Source organism: Gambusia affinis, linkage group LG11, assembly GCF_019740435.1.
Source record: "Gambusia affinis linkage group LG11, SWU_Gaff_1.0, whole genome shotgun sequence".
In the NCBI taxonomy this organism is placed as follows: domain Eukaryota; kingdom Metazoa; phylum Chordata; class Actinopteri; order Cyprinodontiformes; family Poeciliidae; genus Gambusia; species Gambusia affinis.
In genome coordinates this window covers 9,527,335-9,549,451 of record NC_057878.1, presented here as the reverse complement: position 1 = coordinate 9,549,451, position 22,117 = coordinate 9,527,335, and the positions used below count along the sequence as shown (strand labels likewise).

General features: G+C 42.3%; 1 protein-coding gene across 1 annotated transcript in view; it reads left to right on the top strand.

Moving 5' to 3' along the window:
• Positions 1-22,117, top strand: part of dachd (dachshund d) — a 52,547-nt gene that overhangs the window by 27,704 nt on the left and 2,726 nt on the right. Inside the window, exons 6-9 of the mRNA XM_044132545.1 lie at positions 11,319-11,464; positions 14,230-14,377; positions 15,028-15,171; positions 16,801-16,869. Coding sequence (XP_043988480.1) covers positions 11,319-11,464; positions 14,230-14,377; positions 15,028-15,171; positions 16,801-16,869 — 507 coding nt within the window. The remainder of the gene's footprint in view (positions 1-11,318; positions 11,465-14,229; positions 14,378-15,027; positions 15,172-16,800; positions 16,870-22,117) is intronic.

Sequence of the window (22,117 nt, the reverse complement as noted above, 5' to 3'; positions counted from 1 at the left end):
CTTTACTCAGCCATACCAGAGATGCACCGCAGGCACCGGTGCTCTGCTGCCAGCCCGGACTGTCAGGGAAAACACAGGTCCGCAATCAAAAGGGATCAACTCTCTTGTCTTGACTGGAGACATTCAAGATCATCGGTCGAATCTTTTTTTTTTTTTTTACAAAACGCCTCCCTGCATTTTTTTCTCGCTTCCTTGTACTCTCCCAGAGAACACAAGATGAGATTTTTTTTTTTTTTTTTTACATATCTGAGCATCTGCTATTATGCAGATGATGGCAATGTATTTACCTGAATGCCCTTGGACAACAGCATTTAGCAATTATGAAGATTATGTACAATGCAGCAAATTTGCGATTCAAAACGATCCCCTTCCTCGCAGCCGTGGCAACTGTTGCAGACAGATAAGGTTGACCCTGAATTTGTATTTCTGTATTTTTTTTTTTTTTTTTTTTTTTTTTTTCGTCGGAGACATTCGGCGGGCTTGTTTGTATAATTTAATATTTACATGTAAACAGTAATTAAGCGACGCCGCCCCGACATTGCCAGGGCCAGGCTCTTGCCAAGGTAAACACGGGGGCCCCCTAGTATAGCAGTTCTCCACAGTCCATCATGTTTACAGACTTGCTTTTTTTTGTATGTGTGTGTGTGTGTGTGTGTGTGTGTGCTCTTCCTCGGCAAAGCCCCATAAAACACAACCGATTGGATGCCGAGCGCCGAACGCAGACGCTCTTATCGCCCAGCAAGTCTGCGGGCTAACTTGAGGACATTGTGAGTCAAACCTTTAAATTTTCACTCTGCGATAATTACGGCACTATACTTGAGCTTTTATATCCTTTCACAGAGAAAGTAAATCATTCCTAATAAAGAGAGGAAGAATAAGGGGCGGAGGGAGGAAAAAAAGTGCTTGAAGACTAATTCTCTTCACTCCCTCCCTCTCTGCTCTCTATTCTGCTTGTTGAAAGCCTTTCTTTTTCCCTCTCTTTCTGAGTATTGCAGTCACCTTGACTTTGCAGCTGCAGCCTTATAGTCTGTTGCTTATCCTGCCTAACCCCAGCCTGTCAATTAGGTCTTTAAAAATTAATCTCTTTAACTGGAAATACCACGCCGGCTTCCTTTCCGTCTGCAAATGAAGTGTTATTAATTCACGCGGCGCAAAGCCACTGTCACGAATAATGTTATCAAAACAGATTTCCACACGTTTAACACGTCGCCCCCCCGCCCCCCCGTTTTAAACCTCTTAAGTATTTTTATGACTGTGAAAACAGGACTCTGCTAATGGATTTGCATCAGTTTTTTCTTTCCCTCCTTTTTTTTGATGGTGGAGGGGTAAGGGCATGGGGGAGGGAGGGGGGGGCAACACTGGCTTTAACGCCAGGCAGTTTGCAGAGCGAGGGGCTCCTTAAGCCTGGGCCTTTTTAAAGTTTACACTTCCCCATTTCCGCCTTTGTCCTTTCATCTCCATTTAAAAAGCAGCTCAGCATATCCGAGGCTGGATTAGCGCCAGGCTTCGTCGACATTCGTTCAGCAGCAACAGCGCGGCGCAGCTTCTCCCTGTAGGATTGCAATGCCAGGCAATGACACCAATGTGTCTGCCTGTACTCCCCCCCCCCCACCTTCTCTCTACCCATCTCCCCCTGGCCCCCCATCATCCTCCTTCACTTCCCTCCTCCCAGTAGAAAATAAAACGCAACAGAGCTCTGATCAAGCAGCAGGCTATCTGGCCAAGCACACCAAGCTCATACTTGTTCTATTAAAACCCGATGATTATGGGGGGGGGGAAGAGAGAGATTTCCTCTCTGTTTGTTTGTTTGAATACTTAATTATCAATATGTAATTGGCATGTGCGCTGTGATGTCGGGCGCGCGTTTCGGTGGCACATCATCCTCGCTGGAGAGCGCGCCGCTATCGGATGGAAGCAGGGTTCCCCAGCCGCCGTCTAAGTTAAGCCGCGGGAGAAGTTGCTGTAATGAATTGGTAAATGCTAAACAAAGGAGCGCAGAAACAAAGAGAGAGGACGTAAATGGTTTGATGATTAGCGGGTCAGGAAAGATTACTGTGGGGGGGGTGGCTGTGGATTCTGTGGTGGTGGTGGTGGTGGTGGTGGGGTGAGGGGGTTTACAGTACAAATGATCCCCTTCTGAAATGGGAATGATTCGGGCAAAAAAGCTAATCGATAGGCGAGGCCCGTTTAATCTCAACGATTCTGCTGTCGATAAGCGGAGCTGGACAATGGGGGTCAATATGCAGAGACAATCTGAACACCTTCAAAGCGCCTCACAATAATGTCCTTCGCCAAGTATTATCCTCTTGACAGTTTGGGCTCTTAGTCGATAGGTGAATTAGGGAAATCTATTCTGCCTCCTTGCCTTTTTCTTTTCTTTCTTTTTTTTTTTTCTCCCCTGAGACAAAAGTTTATTTAACTCCTCCTGATGGTGACCGAAAGCTTAGGCTTATGGATTCCTCCCCGTGTGGCCTCTCACCCGAACCTTCCTGCTTTCTCCCCTTCCCTTCCCTCTTCCCCTCTGCCTCGTTTCTTCCGACTCCGCTCGTCACTCTGCAAAATGCCATTCTGTCTCCACTCTTGCTCCATTAAGAGCTCATCTGAAGGTGTGCGCTGGTAGAAACAAAAAAAAAAAAAAAAAAGAAGTCCTGCATGCTTTTATGCAGTCATCACAGTCAGCCAAGCCTGTAATCCTCAGAGGTCCGATAATGACATAGCCCCCTGCATTTATTACACGAGAAGAGAGGAGAGGAGACGGGCAAAACGCTGACTTTGAACAAATGAACACTCTGACCTTTATGCAATAAATATGACATGGGCCGCATAAAAAGACAAGATATCTTCCTCCTGAATAGGAGTCAACACAGATTCTGCTCCCTTGCCTCATTCTCTGGTCCTTATTCTCTCTTCTTTTTTTTTTTTTTCTTCCAATCTATTCCAAGCTAACATTAAATACAATACCAGAAGTTTCTTCATCAATTTCAGGCTCGTGGCACGAGATCTTGCAGTATTAAAGCGCCACAATGTTTGTTGTCAAGATGAAGTCTGTCTCGCAAAGTGCTATTCACCAGAGGGTCAGCAAGTGACTTCATCTGAAGAAGAAGGTGTAAGCCAATAAAATGAAATCCAGACATGAAGCTGTCTGCTCAATTAAGTATTTCTGAGACCCGTATTTTCAAGCAAAAGACTAAGGAATCGTCTCGTTACTGCCTTGTCGACAACACAAAACCAGTGTCGCCAATTTAAAGATCTTTTCCTTCTCCTTGTATCTCAAGGGTTCAAGGAATCTAGTCACTATTTTGTGACGTTAGTGACTATTCAAGGTTTTCGAGAAACCATTTTTCATATAGGTCACTAGTAAAGATTTTTTATCAAATTTTTCTGGTCACTTTTTTTGCATTTACTTGAGCTCTTATGTGCTTGTTAGTTTGTCCCGCCAACAAGCAGCAGGTTTTACAATGGCGCTCTCACAGGTGGCCCCGTCCTCCCACAGCTGCAGTCAGATCCCTTCGTTATCTGGACAGCAAATGAGTAGCGCATGCTCCAAAAGCCTCATTGTGACTGACCTAGAAGAAACAAAAACAAGTTACTGCATTTCCATTGTCTGTTTTAGGTCCATTTAAATCATTAATAAAGACACAAGAAAGTAGCAAATGTAGAGGTTAGAATAGCTTTTCTTGTAAATAGATGCTGTTACCTTAAGCTCTAAGTAGAGCATAAGGTCAGAAACAAATCAGCCTTTGAGTGTGTTTGGAAATTGTTGAAAAATATAGGCAAATTATGAAATGACTCCAGTGTGGGTGCAAGTTAAAACACATTTGATACAAGATGTCCTGTGCCAGATCACTCATTTAGGTACCCCGTAAAGACTGAAACTTCAAAGGGTCAAGGGTCAACCAACACTTCTATATAGCAACATTTTGATTACTTAGTCCTAAAGTAAAGGACTATTTCACATTTCTTGGGTAACATTTGATCATCTCTTGATTCAATTTTCAAGCCGTCAGACTAATCAAACTAAACAATTCTGCACGTAATGTAGACTCTTTAAAATACCATTTGAGAATTAGAAAACCTTTATTTTTTTTAAATATACACAAAAGGTGAATTTAATGTTGTTGTTTTTTTGTTGTTTTTTTTTGTTATAACCAACATCTAGAGAATTTGTTTTCCTCAAAATTTTATTCAGTCATCATGCAAAATTACACCAGTATTGTTACACAACTGCGATCTAACTGTTGCACAAGCTTTTCCTTAACCCTGCTTTGGAGGCGCTAATAAACTTTGCAGGCAGTTGTTAACAATTATCCCCCAACCTTCTGATTGCTCTCGCAGGTAATCATTAGCAGGGCTCATCAGTTAAAGCAATGCTTCATATTTTAGCCGTTCCGGCAGGAGACAGCTGTAGCGGAGAGGACCCACCTTCCTCGGTGTGATCACTGTTTGTGATTGTCTGCTTTTGTCACCTCACACCGCCTCTCTGACAGTAAAGGATTTATGGTTATTTCCCTCCATGCAGCCTGTCCATCTGTGGCTCCATCTTCATACGGCCTTGAGAATACGATTCAATTTATTAAGGCAAAGCAATGGACTCATTACTTCGGGAAAAAAAAAAAGGAAAAAAGGAAAAGGTGGCAAGCGAGAGAGTGAGAGAAAAAGGGAGAGGTGACACACTGAATTGGTTATTAATGGAAACGCGCAGCCATAGGGCAGTTGAAATTTAATGATATCCTACAAGAAAATATGAGGGTGTCACTCTCCAAAAAGTCATGCTAAATGTCAACATTTTAAGGTCCCCGGTGCTAATTTTATGCCTGTGCACAGTAATGTTTTTTGGAGAGCGTTTAGGAAACACGGCCCAGTGGCCAGCCTGATTATCCCACTCACCTTCTCTCCTCTCTCCAAAATGGGTTTGTGCAGCGAGCGATTTCATCTCTAAGTGAAGGGAACATTAGGGAGGGGGAGACGGAGGGAGCGATAGAGGAAAAACACGCGGTTTGATTTTCATGCTGTGATAAGAGAGTGGGAGCCAAATGTTACCTGTTAATCTAGCCCAAACCGACCGGGGCTCTTGACTTTGTCCCTCAGCAGGGATGGGGCAAACACTCATTTTCCTCTCTCCGTGATGAAAAGGAAATTAGCTTAAATGTGATGAGGGCACATCAGTGTGGTGTTGCAGTGCATGTGTGTAATGAATGTGTATATGATTGAGGCTCTTTGTTTGCTTACATCTTCTCTGCTTCGCTTTTACACGCACGCACGCACACACACTGCAGAAAAATTTGTCTCGCACCAATCAACCTACGCCAGCTCCTAGAGTCGATGCCACAGTAAACAGTGGGGATGTCGCGATACGTTCAGCTCACAAGACAATCTAGGTTCACAAGAGCACGTTGAATACGCAAATTAGCAATATTCTTCCTGCAAATATTGCTTATTTGTTTTTTTACAGAGTGAAGGGAAATGTAATGATGATAAAAATGCTCCAGTGACATTATCCATTACTATATTCATATAGTAAAACAACAACTGGCGCGTCAACAGGGCTTTCAATAATTGGCTAAATTCAGTCATAACTAACCACATTGCCTCTTATAAGTTTGTCTGACAGTCAAAACTTAACTGAGCTAGTTGTGGCGTTTTCTCTGTAGTCACTTTGTCATGTTTTTTTTTCTAAGCAGTACCTACCGCGCTGCCGCACAAACATTTTAAAATATAACCGAGTCTGTTTAGAAATATACAGTGCAGATTAGATCTGTGTAATAATTTTTCATTGACTTGCTAACCATTAGCATGTCACAATCCTTTGTTTCTCTTTACCGCTCAATACCCAGTTGCACAAGAAGGGCTCTGTATACTTGTACTTTTTTTTTCTGTTTACAAATTATCGTTAATTTCTTTTCCTATTTTCTATTCCATCTTTTCCGTTTGCATTTTTTCCAAAATCCACATTTAAAAGATAAAGATGTATCTATTTACAAGGTTTTTATCCAAAATTCTTACAGTTTAATAGAAATACAATCCAAATTCTCGGGAATGAATTACATTCGTTAAAGTTGATCTCTTTATAAAGCTCTTTGAGCTATACCTGTCTTTTTTTTTCTAAATAGTTTTGTACAAATAGATCATAGGTTTAATTTGAGTGTAAAGAAAAAGCATATTTTCTAAGACTTGATACTTTTCAGATATATAATCATTTGTGTTGTGTTCCATCAGCAGTACACAGTGTAGAATTGCAGAATTGTTCCTCTGAACTCCTTCATCAGCGAGGATGTTCAGCACAGTCTTACTCGGTGCATGCAGCTCCAAAAAGTCTTCACTGAGCACAAATCTCACTCATGCTGACCACCTTTGCATTCTGCAGGAAAGACATTATCATTGATAATGTGGAGGGTTTTTATGGTGGATCCAGGTAGTCTAACAGAAAAAGAAACCCTTTGTCATTAGATAAAATACTCTGATTAGACGGTGCTCCATGATTGTCAATTTCCAAAATTCCCATCTGTATCCACAGACTTCATTTAAAAAAAAAGACAAAACACTTAAACATTTTAATACAGTTTAGACCTTGTTCCACCTCTAGTAAATTGTCATTTTCTGAATATATACAGCAAAAAATAAATCACCAGTGAAATCATAACTTCTCTTAAATCATTTTCTTCCCCTTATTTTTCTTAAAAGACTCTTCAGAGTGCAGACACATCATCTGCAAGATCAGCTCAGGCTCATGTTTTTTTCAAGTGCTCAAATTGCATGCAACTACTTCCCCCTCCCACCCACCCTGCTGCATCCGTGCATTGGTAGCCAAAGACAGATATCTCCCTTGACAAGATTTCTTTCCAAATCCGGTGCTTTTAAGTGCAGGTGGAATAATGCTGCGTTAGCTGCTAATGGCCGTCCGAGAGGTCATAACTACTCCGCTTGAAAAGGGGAGGCCGGTTTCTCCGCCGCACCGTGGCAGGTTAAATCAAATGTAATTGCTCAGTGAAAGCGGAACGCCTGCGCTTCGCGTGTTGGGCTCTGCTGACAACATCCAGGTTTAGCATTCGGTTCCCCTGCTGGGAGGAACAAGGACAAAGGCGTCACCTGTCAATATATCACACTGACTGGCCGGCAGAACGCTCTCCTTCTTTCACTCATTCTGTTAAAGCCTCCTCCACCCCAGACTAAGCCTCACCCGTCCATCCATCTTCGACCATCTACCTCTCACTCCCTCCATTCTTCCCTATCTGCCTGTCTTCCTATTTTCTGCAGCTCTCTCTGAATTTGTGTGAGCACTCGGCGTAAAAGTCCTTGGGGAGCCGGTTTCAAACACAGGAACCAGAAACATATGGCACATTTTCAACTCCCAAGGTCAATTACAGCTATTTATCCAGAGATTGCAGCTAAATTTCCCAAGGTTTCTTCTAGATTTACAACAGATTGCAATGTGTGTCTGTCACATTTTCGAATCAGGCCACTTCCCCTCCACTCCCTGTGACTTTTTTCCGTCAAACATTTCAAAGGCTTAAGAGTGTGGATTTTTTCTTTCTTCAATGTCTTATCTCTGGTTATCATGGTTCCATCTTTTTTTTTTCTTTTTTTTTTTCTGTGCCAGGTCCAAATGCCGATTGCAACGCAAATCTAACAACATGTAAATTAGAGATAAGCCCAGATCCCTCCAAGTGATTTATTTTATTTTATTTTTTTTCGCATTCATACTTTGTCAAGTCAATTCTTGGGTTCCTGTTTTAGTAGCACAACACATGAGGAGTGAGAAAATTAACTGGATAGGTGATTCATCATTGCTACCACACTGTCAAGGACTCCCTCTGCAGCTATTGAGAGCAGGGTGGAGGCGGAGGATGGAGAGAGTGCTGGTGGAGGATGGAGTCGGGGGGTGCTGCTGTTTTAAATTATGGCATTTCATTCAGAATGCATTGTATTTACAGCGTCCCATTTTTATTTGTGGCTCCTATTATCCACAGAAACAGTTGTGCGTGAAATGTTATTTGTGACAAGGGGTGACCAGCTAGTGTTTTTTTTTTCTCTATGCAGTATTTCATAGTGAGAAGGCGTAGGATGGGGTGGGGAGGGAACCGAGGATGGGGGGACCCTATCTGTACCCTCACCGTACGGTAAGCACCAGAGGCTTTCGCAGCTGCTGCTGGCAGTCTTGCCAGCGCAGAAATATCACCTGGAAACAGAGCACTCCACTCTACTCCATCGGCCCCCCCATCACTCCCAACGCCTGTCGCTGTAATTAAGTTGAAGTCAATGATTGCAGAGCGATGCTGAGAAGCAAACATGCAAACGCATGCCAAGGTTTGGAGCCAGGCAGAGGGAGGAGAGCAAGGGGGACCTATAGGCATGGGCCGGCACAGCATGATGACCGGGAATAAAATACAACGGTGTAATTGTATTAAATAACTGATGATAATCAAATAACTGATTATTTTTTATTTAAATTTAAAAAATATACATTTATTTTTTACTTTTCTTCTATGAACTACAAATATGCAAATTCATACACTTTATAATATTCATGCCTGATATTTTGCAAAAGCTTTGGACAAAAGTATATAACTTTACGCAATGTCGGGAGTTTAAATGAGAAACGTAATAACGAGTCCAATTGCTACAGAAAATAATATATCCACTTTAACTGCAATAAATGTTAACTGCAATAAATGTTATCTACTATAACATAAATTTAAAAAGGGAAAAAAAAACAGAATTAGTTTCAAGTGAGAATATCATACTTTTCTTTTGTTTCTGATATTTTTCAAGAAAAACTGCGAGCGTAACAAACTGATATTAGCAATGCTAGCTGGTAATTCAGTCAGGCTGTCTGCTCCGGTAGCCTGCAGTCAGCCACTTGACAGATATTCCACATGTAGCTAACCCAATATAGTTTTCAAAAACAATTATCTCAATAAGAGTGGTTATGTTATGTCCTCAAGTTTCCAAAATATAACTGTCTGTGTTTTTATCAAATGACATTATCTCTGAAGCGCTTCTTCTGTTTTTCCTGTGAACGCGGGGAAAGTGACGGTCAGCCAGCTGACCTGCAATGCAACATGTAGAATAGAAGCAGCGGCGTGCTGCTTTGTGCTCCATACTAAGGCGCCTCAAGCTTTTATAGTCATGAAAATCACCTTAAACTGTAGGGAAAATTTTGTGAAATGTTCATTTTTGAAACTGTAAGTCTTTAAAATCTCAGTACACCTTTATAGTGGCAAATGATTAAAGCCTAGACTTGGGTGAGAGCCTGTTGGGTAAGGAGTTGGGTGAGGCGCAGCGCTATTTGACTTGCCTGGAAACTGCAGATCCAGATCTTGTTCTGTTAAAATTTACATTTAGTTTCATTAAGCTCCGTTTGATTGCATTGATTAAATTAGCCACCCATTAGCTCCGTATTTCTTTCCTCTCCCAAACGCCGGTACTTATGCATCGCTCCTGGTGGAAATGTTATCTGACAAGAGGTGCTGTACGGTGGCTGGGAGTCTGTCGAACACAACGCGCTGTTTGCTTTTCCCAGAGCATGACAGGTTGTTTCCCCCCCTGCAACAAAGCCATCAAATATTCCCTGTGATCCAACGTTTGTGTTGGGAGGCGAGGCCTGCTGAGTGGGAAGCCGGAGTTTGTTAAAGCAATGATTTATGATTAATGCCAACACTAAATAAGGGACAAAGTGCCTACAGTACAAATCAATTACAAAGCCAGAACAGCAGACCTTTCCCTGAGGTCTACTAACGTCTCTAGTTGTTATGGTGATTTTATTGGAGGTGGGTGATGCATGCATATATATATAATGCACGCGGTACGTCTGCATTAACCTGATCCGGAGCCAGGCGCAATGCTTCTGATCTTTGATTAGTTACATTTATTGAGATAAAATGGGACTTTCATGTTGCTCCGCTGTGCAGGTAGAGAGCGCATTTTGCATCTCACGAATCTCGACGCCCACCTCTGGAAAAACAAAACAAAAAAAAAAAAACAAAAAAATAAAACTGCTGCAGATGAAATAAATTACCACAGGAGTGCCTTCTTAAAAGTAGGCAATTCATTATTTTTATGAAGTCAAATTATAAACAAATTTTAATCCATTAGGCAACCATCCATTCTAATTAATCAACAGTAGTGAACTCCATCTGAAAAAGGGAGAAAGGTTGTTTGCTCTCTCTACGGACCAGCGGTGCGTATTTTACCAACTTCCCCATTCACAAACACACACACACGCACACACACACACATAGAAAGAGAGAGAGAGAGAGAAAGAGAAAAAAAAAGTGTTCTCCAAATTACAAACCTAAACTGTGAATCCGAACACTCGACTTTTGGCGCCGGGATGTTTCCAGGGCATTTGCAGATGCTTGAAATAATCTCCAATGTTTTTGCTCAATCTGCTCTGAGGATGGGTGAAATAAATACTTTAAACTAATTAATGTAAGACCAGCTGTTCCCAGCACTTGGCTGGCGCTGGTGAATATTGATGGGAGGAGGGAGAGAGAGGGAAGCGGCGGGGGCTGTTCAGCTCCGCTCGCTGTTTGTACAAGATTCAGGCTGCCACATAAACAGATATGAATACTGGATGAGAGCGGGAGCCGCCAGGTTTTCATTCCATATCTAAAACTCCCCTCCGCCCACCAACCACCACCACCCAACCTAACCCAACCAACTTTGCATTCAATTAGCATTCGAAAGAATTAATAGTGCAGACATGCAGGGGGTTCAATAAGAACCGTCTTTCACCGGGATGGTAGCACTTACATCCTCTTGGCTTAGTAAAAGCTCACCGGACGAAAACATGTGTCAGATCTAATGTGTCAGTGTCTGACATACTGTTTTAGTTTAAGCAAGCTGTACATGTGTTTGCCTGGTCTGCCTCCTGCTCGCCCTCCCTCCCTCTGCTCCTCTTCCTCTCCACCGAGGCCTGGTGGAGAGGCTGGACAGCAGATGGCAGGGCCCTACCCCTCTGCCGGTGATGAATGGAGGATGATGTCATCTTAGGTTTGACAGGCACCCGAGCGTGCGCGCACAAAGCAAGCCCGAGTCTCTGGGGTCAAACTGCCGGCACTGTCCCCCTCACCCTCCCTCCATTTTTGGAATCCGCATGACATCTCTTAAATAGGTCTTGCTGCTGGATTTATGTTTTTGCTTGATATTATTTAATACTTTATGCAAAAAAAAGGGGGAAACAGTACAAAAGAATCTCAATTTTTCTTTGTTTTTTCTATACGTTTTGTGAGGTGAGGAACATTCGGATTGACAAAAGGTGCCCCACGGTTTTTTGGTTCCCAGGCTGAGCAAATGTTTGATCTCACTTTTCGTTGCAGAAGACAACTCCATGTGCACTCCAACAGCGAGAGACAGCTACGAGAGGTTGTCACTGGCCGGACAGACTCTGCCTCCGGGTTTTCCGTCGCCATTTCTCTTCCCAGACGGCCTGTCATCGATAGAGACTCTTCTCACCAACATACAGGTACCATCTCCGGTCTGAGTCAGGGCCCTGAGGGGAGCCTTACATCGTCTTGTCGCAGTCGGTGTTTTCTTCCTTCATTCATTGGTTCATGTTAATGTTACGCCAAAGGCTTTGTTGCTATTGTTTAATATAATCTAGAGGAAAATGTAAAGAAAATACATCGAGGACTTAAAAAGAATAACTGCAATTAATATTAAGCACTAAAAACGGCATAACTATGTGCAAAAAATCAAAACAGCAGTATCGAGCATCAAAAATGTTCAAACTGGATGACTGAACTTTGCTCTTGAGTTCTGTTTTTTTTTTCCAGGAGTCAGGTTTTTTTATATATATATATATTTTACTGACTCTGAGAACAAAAGTTTTGCAAAATTCCTGCAGATCGTTGCAGGGATTTCTATATGTAGATATCTGGGTGCGATATCTACATATATAAACGCATTGACAAGAAGGTAGCAGGCTAAGCAGAAAGTTGCATGTAAAAAGCATTCAAGTTGGCGGACATATAGTAACAGTGATATGGTAGCAGCTTACAGAGAATAATCACATACTTGCAGGTCTGGAGAAGTTTAGGGAAAATTGTTCAATTCCTTATTCGACGATCCAACAGTTGGATTCAGCCAGCCAACCATCCATCCACGAGTTTCTTGGTGCTCAATGCTTAAAATCCCACCATCGCCAACTATTTTATAATCAAATTTTGTATTTATACTTTAAAAACAGACTGAAACCTGGAAATGTTTGCAATTTGGGTTGGTTGACTCAACTATGTGATTCAGGAGTCAAGCTTTAAACAGATAGCAAAATAGCTCTTTCTAAGTAAGTTTATAGTTTGCATAGATGAAGTTGGGTATTGTCACTGAAGACCTGTTGTTATGGAAAAAGAATGAAATGGAAGGAACTTGAGAATTGTTAGATGGAAAAGTGAGCGTTAAAGTTTAGAAAATCGTGGGCGTGCTGTGGTGGGGTAGGGGATAACGCGACCCACATTTGGAGGCCTTCAGTCCTCGACACGGCGGTCGCGGGTTCGATTCCCGGACCCGGCCGACGTTTGCCGCTTGTCTTCCCCCCTCTCCTTTCCCCTTCCTGTCAGCATACTTTCAAATAAGGGACACTAGAGCCCACAAAAGACCCCCTGGTGGTGAAAAAAAAAAACAAAAAAACTTGAACCTGGCATGAAAGTTTTAGATTTGACCTGCACCGAGGGTAACATCTCTAGACATCTATGTCATAGTTACTTTACACTGGCTACTCACTGACAGTGATTGTTAAAATCTCATTTTAAATTCATCTTGCGAAGACCTGTCTTTATTTAGGGTATAAATAAACACTCGTAAATTTGATCATCTAAATTTCAGGTCTTCGCAAGTATTCTATATTTCCGGATGTCTCACGGTAAGTCTAAGTTGGTTGTGTTCATTGCTTGTTTTCTTTCATAGAAAATCTTTAGGGTTTTTTGGGGGGGGGCGATGAGGTTGAGAAATTGTTGGCATTTATTTGCTACTTGTGTCGTAGTTTTTGCTCAAGATCCTGTCATGCTGTGAGGTAACTACGTGCCATCGGGGGAATTTATGCTGTATTGTTTATTTACTCCAGGACTAGATTTTGCTGTTCCTTTGCTGGAAACACAACAGGAAAATCCCTTGTTGTCTCCGAGCTGCCTTTAGTTCAACCTGGGATGTGACTTAAGGTCCCCCAAACACTCGGGTTTACTTCACTCGCCCAAGTAGCTCATCAAGCTCGCTAGCATCCATTTGGATTGTGGGAAATGGAGGAATTTGTCACGGGAAATGCAGGAAATTGGTATGCTCGACGATGACGTCTCAAACGTTCGCAGGTAGTGCACTCGAGTCTGCTCTGCTCACAGAATGTGCACAGTACGCCCAAGTATGTGGGAGCCGTTAGCCCTCACTGCAAATTGGAAAAAAATAATACTGTGTAATAGCGCTGCACTCACATGCAGGTCAAACAACCCTTAGCTATGTTGAGATAACATATACTTTTAAGTAAGTTTAACATGGGTTAGTAGGTAACTTAATTTATGAAGCGTAATGGTCTTAAAAAGTCTTCAATTGAACTTAATGCAAGAGGCCTGGGACCAGCTATTAGCTTTATTCTCTGTGAGAATTTTCCCCCATTTTTTCCAAACCGAGATTCTTCTTACTCTTCTTTTACAGTCAGAATTATCATCCTGACTACGTACAAATACTCAATAGAACCTCACTTCAAAACATCCAAAGTATCCCTGAAACAAGGCTGTTAGGAGCCTGATTTGAATGTTATTTAGCTGAATGAATCTGTTTAGTAATCAAGTTTGTTTAAGGCAATTCTGTACAGGAAGTCAAAAAAGTCTAAAGCAGAAGTAGTTTCACAGTTAGAAAAACTTTTTATTCCTTTCCATCCAATTTTTCTTACCGGTGATTGGTTCAAGTATGGCGCCTTGCGAAAGTATTCCTGGAACGTTTTGCGTCTTGTCCCGACAAAAACGCAAACTTCAGTCTGTTTTATCAGGCTGTCTTGTGATGGATCAACACAAAGCTAAAATCTTGTTGTGTCCATCCGCATCCAGTTCCATCATTTAGTAGTTGTTAGAACCTTTCGCTGCACTTACAAAAACAACCACTGGGACCTTTGTCACACTTGCATTTCTCAGCTTTGACCAAAGGGAGTCAAACATCCCCAGGCACTCCTACGCCAGTTGTCTTTTCGTCCTGATAATATACATATGCGCATTTCTTTCTTTTTTTTCTTTTTATTTGGTGCAGGGCCTGCTCAAAGTGGCGATTGACAATGCTCGGGCCCAGGAGAAGCAGGTGCAGCTGGAGAAGACGGAGCTGAAGATGGAGCTGTTTCGAGAGAGAGAGCTCAGGGAGACTCTGGAGAAGCAGCTCGCCATGGAGCAGAAGAATAGAGGTACTGTCCGACACGCCGTCCTCCCTGTTAGCCTTGTGTTTGTTCCTATGGTGGGGGCAGGCATGCGTAAACCGTTCCGGTTCAAGCTCCTGTACCCATTTAGGTACAGGAGCTCCTGAATGTACTTACACCACCCTCTGTGTTGCAGGAGACATGACACTCATAAGCCACTCCGAGCCTCCTTGGTTACACGTGAAACTGATAGTTTTTTTTTTTCTTCTTTTTTTCTTTCTGCTCGTAGTCTGTTAACATAATTGAAAATACACATCTCATCCAGACTCGCACTAACCCTCATGTAAAATGCATCAGAGTCGTACGCTAACCGGATCGTTTATGTTTAATGAGAGAAATTCATGAAAAATATCCCAATAAATTTTTCAATTAGCTTCAATTCCCTCTAGCAAGTCAGTATTTGCTCCGATTTTCCCATTTAAATCTTTATATATTATGAAATATTTAAGTTTAATTGATTTTCGCTTTTCTATAATTGAGTGCTAAATTTAAAAGACAAAAAAAAGAAAAATCAGGCTATTATCTTTGTCAGCCAGATCTGGCTTATAATCAAATTTGAAAAAAAAAAAAAAAAAATGCTTTGCCTAATTTGCTTCCAGAGCTCATTTATTGTCACTGTGATCTTTGTTTTTTGTTAGCAATCATCCAGAAGCGTTTGAAGAAGGAGAAGAAGGCCAAGAGGAAACTGCAAGAAGCTCTGGAGTACGAGTCGAAAAGGAGAGAGCAGGTGGAGCAGACTCTGAAGCAGCCATCACCCTCAGACAGCATGCGCTCCCTCAACGGTCAGAAAGCACCAAACATCACGTTTAGCCCCTTCTATGTATCGCAAATGTATTGCTATTTGTGCAGCGCCTTGCAGAAAACATCCTCACGCCTTGAACTTATTCACATTTTCTCACATTACAACCGCAAAGTTCAGTGTGTTTTATTGGGATTTTATGTGACAGATAAACAACATGAAGCAGCACATAATGGTGAAAAAGCCTTTGCTGCAGCCGATTTGGCTTTGGCAGTCCAGACTTTCTTCCAGGACGGCTCTGTTTTTAGCTCCATTCCTCCTCCCCGTCCCTTTTGAAGAGAAGCGTCTCTGCAGGATGATGCTGCCACCCCCATGTGTCACAGTAGGCAGGGTGCGTTCAGGCTCACGTGCATTGTTTATGTCCAGAAAGTTTGGATTTGACCTCACTGGACTAAAACTCCTTCTTGGTTCTATTATATGTGATTATTACAAACTGCAGTGGAACTTCTTTTCTGCACGCCACTGTTTCATGAAAGATTATTTGTGGGTTTATCACTAATACTTACCTTATTTTACACAACCGAGAGTATGTCCATGTTCTAGACAAAAATCTGCATTCAAAACTAAATTGAAACAGTGACAGTGTTCCGATAAAGATGTTTTTCCTGTCCGCTTCTCCCTACTAAACTGTGAATCCCTACAGCTCCTCCAAAGCTACCATGATTCACTGATTCTTTGGTTATTCCACTTTGCAGTAATGCTCAGCTTTATTTTGACCTGACACACAAATCCCAATAATGTACATTAGAGTATGTACCTTTCATCTGGCCAAAATGTCAATAGGCAGTAACATTTTGCGAGGCACTAAATTAAGTACATTCACTGTACACAAACAAAACATAAGAGCAGCAGGCAAATGTTACTTTCCTTTGTTATTATTTACTTCATTAATTAGTGAGTCCCTCCTGCTATTGTCAAACTACCAACTGTTTTGATCATGATTCTTCGAATGCCCTCTTTCGACTAACCAGTTGTCAGTACAGTCAGGTGACAACATTAAAAAACTGGGTAACACTTAATTTTAAGGAGTGAAACTATCATAAACATAACACCTGTCATGAGTACGAGGGTGCCTTTATGAATGTCTATGACTGTTGTCATAAAGTGTCGTTTGGTAAATAATGGCAACACAAAGTTGTACTAAAACCTGCATTAAAAGTCCATTAAAAGTGTCAACTTTATTTACCGAATGACACTTCATGACAACAGTCGTAGATATTCACCATGATTCACCTTCATGTTCTGAACATGTCATGTTAAAAAAGGTGCCAATGTAAAGGGCCTGCTTAAAACAAGGAGCACACTCAAAAAAACCTCCACCGTGTCTTAGGAGCACTTAGAAATTATCGGCTGCTGAAGCAAAGTTCAGTGACTGATTTATCAGTCTGGCTGTAGCAGCGTACAGTACAGAGGTAATAGAACCAAAAAATAATATAAAGGTATAGTTTTTGATCGCTGGAGATTATCACACGGAGAGGCACATGGTTACACTGAGCAGAGACATGTCTGCAAGGCTCACTCTCTAGTTTGCGATGAATGATGCTGTGAAAGCACGGCTCTGATAGGTGGATGTCAGGCATGTTTAACGGCGGTGATCCCTCTCCTCTCGCAGACTCTCTGACCCCTGAGATGGAGAGTGACCGCAGCAGTGGAAGAACAGATGCTGAAAGGACAATACAAGGTACAGGGGCTCAGATGAGACAATAAATCTCTCTCCCTCAATTTTGCTCTCTTTTTTTTCTCCCCACTCTCTCTGCCTTTTCCACCCCTCCTTCTCCCTCCGCACACACACACACACACACACACCCCAACACGCACACGTCTTCAGTTTATGAACATTAGTGTTTCTGCGCCTGCTGTTCAGACATACACCACCATCTGGGCCACAGCACTAGGTCAAGATCATCGGTTTTCCCCAAGAATAATATTATTCTTTTACTTGACTTTTAGCGGCGGCAGGTCTAAACGCGGTAAAACCAAACAACCGCTCTCGAAAAAGCTACATATTTACTACTCAAGACGCTATAATGAGTCATAAAGTCACAAAAAAAAAAAAAAAAAAAAAAGCAGAGCAAGCCCTCCTTTGATACTCATAATCGGAGCAAATCAATCCGTTTTATGAACAAGCCTTGTACATTTTTAATGATTTGTTTGTTTGTTAGCCTTGGGGGTGCAGTTTGTGTTTAAGGGAAGGCCACCGCTGCGATAACCTCCGTCGGACCGCCTTCTATCTGTGTTTACCCAGATCCGAGACACCTCGTGAAAAGGTTGAATATCCTCATTATTGCTCAAACGTCTGGCTTTAATGCGCCGCTCAGAACTGCCCTTATCAGTGAGGAGAGAGGTCCCAATTTACCCTGGGAAAGATGCTGCATGCAATTTGCTTCGAAAAATAAGGTCGGGGGAGTTTCTGACTTTGCACGCAGAGAATATTTTAGTTAAGTCTTTAATGTGTGATTAGTCTACTTGAACCAATATGAAAAACTAGAGATGAATGATTACTGCATGTAATTTAGGGTATTTTTAGGCCGTCTAATTGGTATTTCCCTCCTTCCCCCTTAAAGGCGAAGAAGTTTCTGACAGTTTACTTCCCAAATATCCAGTTCCTTTAGCTTCGTCTTCGTTTGTGACCTTTTGCCTTCGTCGCTTTAGTGTTTTTAGTAAGATGCTTCCTTGTATTTGCATCCTTCATCCATTTAGCAAATGTTGCTTCCCTTTTCCCTTCTCACAGAGGATAATTTTACAAGAGTGGTAAAAACTGCAACATATTCTTGTGTTGATTTGACTTAATAAACTTACAGAAGCTCGATCAATAAAGGCACTTTAAGTATTTTTTTTCCTCACAAAACAAGTTAAATCCAGAACGTCTTCACGCAATGACGAATGTGTGCGAGCAAGTTGTACAATTAGCATGGTGTTACGATTGCATATTGGTTTTTCAATGTGCAACTAGAACACAATTTACTCCTGTGTTGGGTCTTTCCCAGATTTCAGTGAACGCAACATTACAATCGTTGGAGTTACTCTCTTGAACACAAGGGGTTGCTGTTGAGAAAATAATGCAGCAAAAATGGCAGCAGAGGAAAAGTAATAAGTTCATAAAGACTTTTGTGTGACAAAAGAAATATTTAAATATACAAGGAGGACAATAGAGACCAATGTTTTTGTCACTAAATCTATTTCTTTTCAGTCTATTGAAATGAGATCACGTGTAATAAGCCAAACTAGAACAAAACAGGAAAGACGCGTTGAACACAGTCACTGAAATTGATTAAAGACTAAACAGCAAAGCCCCGTTTTGGTAATGACAACTTCAAAACGTTTGTGTGAAGAAAATAGTCTTGATGTTTTGCTCGGGGGTTCTCTTGAGACATTCTTCCACACAAATCGTCTTCAGATCTCGAAGGTTCTCTGGGCCTTTTCTACGCTCTCGGCGTCCCGGTTCCTTCCAGGAATCTTCAGTGCAGTCAGGTAGTTCACAAGCAGTTTTATTTGTTTGTTTTTCTTCCATAGACTTTGTACAATATTTGAAATTAACCGCGTCAAAACGTCGTATTCTCTACTCTGCAACAGCAGCCGCTTTCCAATCTGAGGCCGCGGCAAGGTATTTATTTATTTTTTGCACTCAGACCCTGTAAAACAGTTGCGGCTCCGACAACAGAGCTTATAATTTTCTAGGGTCTCTCAATCACTCTGATCACTGCCTCAAAGAGTGGAATGAAACCGAATACGTTACGTTTTTTTTTTTTTTCTTTCTGTGTTTTGTTCAATTAGAGAAGCATTTGTCTGCCACCCATGTCTCCTCTACCTCCGCAAGCCTCGCTGTATAATTAACCTCAAATGGCAAAAAATGATGTTGATAAATTACACAAGCAGAAAGAGGAGGAGGAAGAGAACTCGAGGAACGGGGGGAAGGGGTGGGAGAAAGAAAAACAAGCCTATCACCGGCGCCGAAGCAGACAGAGAAATGTGTGGGTGCATTCTCGACTCCAAATTCGAGGATGCGAACGGAGGCAGACAGGGGGAGGGAGGAAAAAAAAAAATAATAATGAGGGCATAATTTTAGAGAACTAATTATTTCTATTTGTCTTTTGTCACACTTCTCTAATTCTGCGATATTAACACAGCCTGTGTTTATTAATTGCTTTTTTGCAGTGTTTTGAATCGGGTCCAAGGAGGGGAGCGCGGCCCTTTTCGCAGGCAGGCGAGCTGCTGGGGGCCCGCGCCTCGCCCCGGTGCCGCCTGGCAACGGGCGCACGTGCCAGTATCTTCCCCCCGCATCTCCCTCCGCCACGCCACCTTCCCCACTCGACGCGTTCGGCGGGGTTTACACGACCCTGCACGCAGCCAGATAAAGTTCTTTGTTGCAAGATTAAACATCAAAACAGTTAAAGTGAAATTAAAATTAAATGAATGAATGTCACTGAAGCAAAAAAGACTGTAATTAATGGATCCCTTAATTGTCTTCATAAAATATTTGCATGGGCATAATTTGCATAATTTACATGTATTAATTAATCTTTCAAAGGAATTTTGTGCTGAGAGAAGCCAAAAAATTCCCCTTGTTTTATTTAGCACCTACTGAAATATTTATTCTCTTTAATGAACTTTTCATCTCGATTCGAATGTGAAAATGCGAAAGTTTTGCCGCGCCTTAATGAGGGCCCCGCGAGTCGAGAGAGAACGTCACGACGTCTCAACGTTTCCGCTCGCATCAAGACCTGCGAGTCAAGTTCGCAGGTTTGAGCTGCTGCTGGAAGTCAAACATGCCGATATGTGACATCCTCTCGGCAACACATGAAACGTCATCATCCGTCCAACGATCAAATCGCCTTTGTTTTCATTAACACCCCTCCTATGAATTACTGTTGTGAAGGCAGGCTGGTTTTGCGCTTCGCCCTCCATGCCGCCGCATTCACGCCGTAACGACGTTTACGCAAAACTCGGTGGTGGTTGCTGCTCGTACTGAAGCAATGCCTTGGAGACCTACAGCAGTGCCGGGTAATTAGCCCATGTGTGTGTGTGTGTATGTGCGTGTACTAGGGGTTGAACGACTACATATTTTTTAAGGTCGACTACATCATGATAATAGTCGAGTCGATGTCGACTAGTCGCGGTGACGTCATAGTGACGTAAGCGCAAAAACCCTTCACAACTACTTGGAGGCTTTATTAGCTATTTTCACGGCAAATATTGACCCCCCCCCCCACCCCACACACACACACACACTCCCCTTCTCCTGCTTTTACTAAGTCTATTATGGAGAATTAAAAGAGCAATAAACAGATCATTCTTCGTGAGCAGCGGGGAAAAGTTTGTTGCACAATGTCGGGTCTGACTTTTTTTTTTTCTAAACACCGGCTGATGCTGATGATCTCTGGATAGTTACTATAGGAGTCAAATTATCACACTGACTACATGGTGCTTTTGGAACATCACAAACTAAACTTGTTATGAACGGATCTCGTTTGGTTACAGCTGAATTCAACGAAACCACCTGCTTCTCCTCCGCCCGATGCGCGACAGGAAGCTCTGCTGACTCAGCAGATTGAACGATTTAAGATATTTTCTAGTCAACGTCAACATGATAAAAGTCGAGTCGATGTCGAGTTGTCTAGTCGTTGTGATGTCATAGCAACACAAGACGCAAACTTTGGAGTAACGTACAGGCTTTATTACCCGTTTTCACGGAAAAATACGGCATTTACACAGAACAGCAACAAGTGAAACAACAAAACATCGGGATAGTTTATGATAAATAATAAGTTGCTGGGAAACCAACATTCAAAAGGAAACGCACATCTTTTAGATGGCATTACCACAGATCTTTATTTAATCAGCAACATAACATCATAATGTATTAGTTAGATCGTCGTGACAAAGACATTCGCGAGCCGGCTAAGTGACATCCTTAGCGGGAAGGGGGCGAGTTTTAGACGGCTCGTGTTTTGTAGTCGACTGCAGCTGCAACTCCATCTCCTTTTAAAAACACTGTAAAACCACAAATATGCATCCATCTACATATCATTTAAACTAATGTATTAACTTATTTTTCTTGTGTCTTGTGACGTATACTGTGCTGTCAGATCAGCACCGGCAATCACATGACTGCGACTAGTCGACATGAAATGTAAAAACTCGCGAGATGTCCTAGAGTCGACTAGTCGACTAGTCGACTAATTGGCTCAACCCCTAGCGTGTACACATGCCCCATTACGAGTTGTGTACACAGTCAGACACACACGACAATCTTTTGTTTCCCCACCCCTGTCTGTATGAAACACATAAAAACCCATCATGACAGGTTAAGCTGGCCTAAGCCGCCAGGCCAGGATCTACCCTGCATCAAGACGTTACAACCGGCTAGTCAAAGGCCGTCTCCCGATGTCCTGCTCTGCTTGTGTCATGTCCGACAAGCAGGGCTGCTAAATGTCTTTGTGCGCCTCTTTCTTTATGGCTGAATAATTCAGGCCCGCTTGCCACAGAGACGCTTCTTAAAGGCATTAACTGTAAGCGTTCTCCGGCAGAGAGAGAAAAGGGGTAGGTGGGTGTGAGAGGGGGGTGGGTGAATGTGAAGGTAATAAACGTCAGACAGGCTTCGGAGCTGCGCCTAACAGATCTCTTTTTACTGTCTCGGAAAAAAAAGGCAGCGCTGCTCGCTCAGGCGAACACGCGGGTGAGAAGAGAGTCTGTCCGCTTGGCAGTGGCCAGCGCTCAGAGATTACATGACGGAGCCTTTTACAGTATCCACGCAAGAGACGTCGCGTTGTGACTTAAGAGCTGGATTATGCTTAAAAGAAGCGCCGCGGCTGAGCTGAAGGCCACAAACGTGTTCAGACAGCTTAGGTCGGTTTGATAATGCAGCAGGTTTCGACCGCATTCATGCTTCTTGAAGTTTTCCACATTTTGTGTCAATACAGTAAACTACT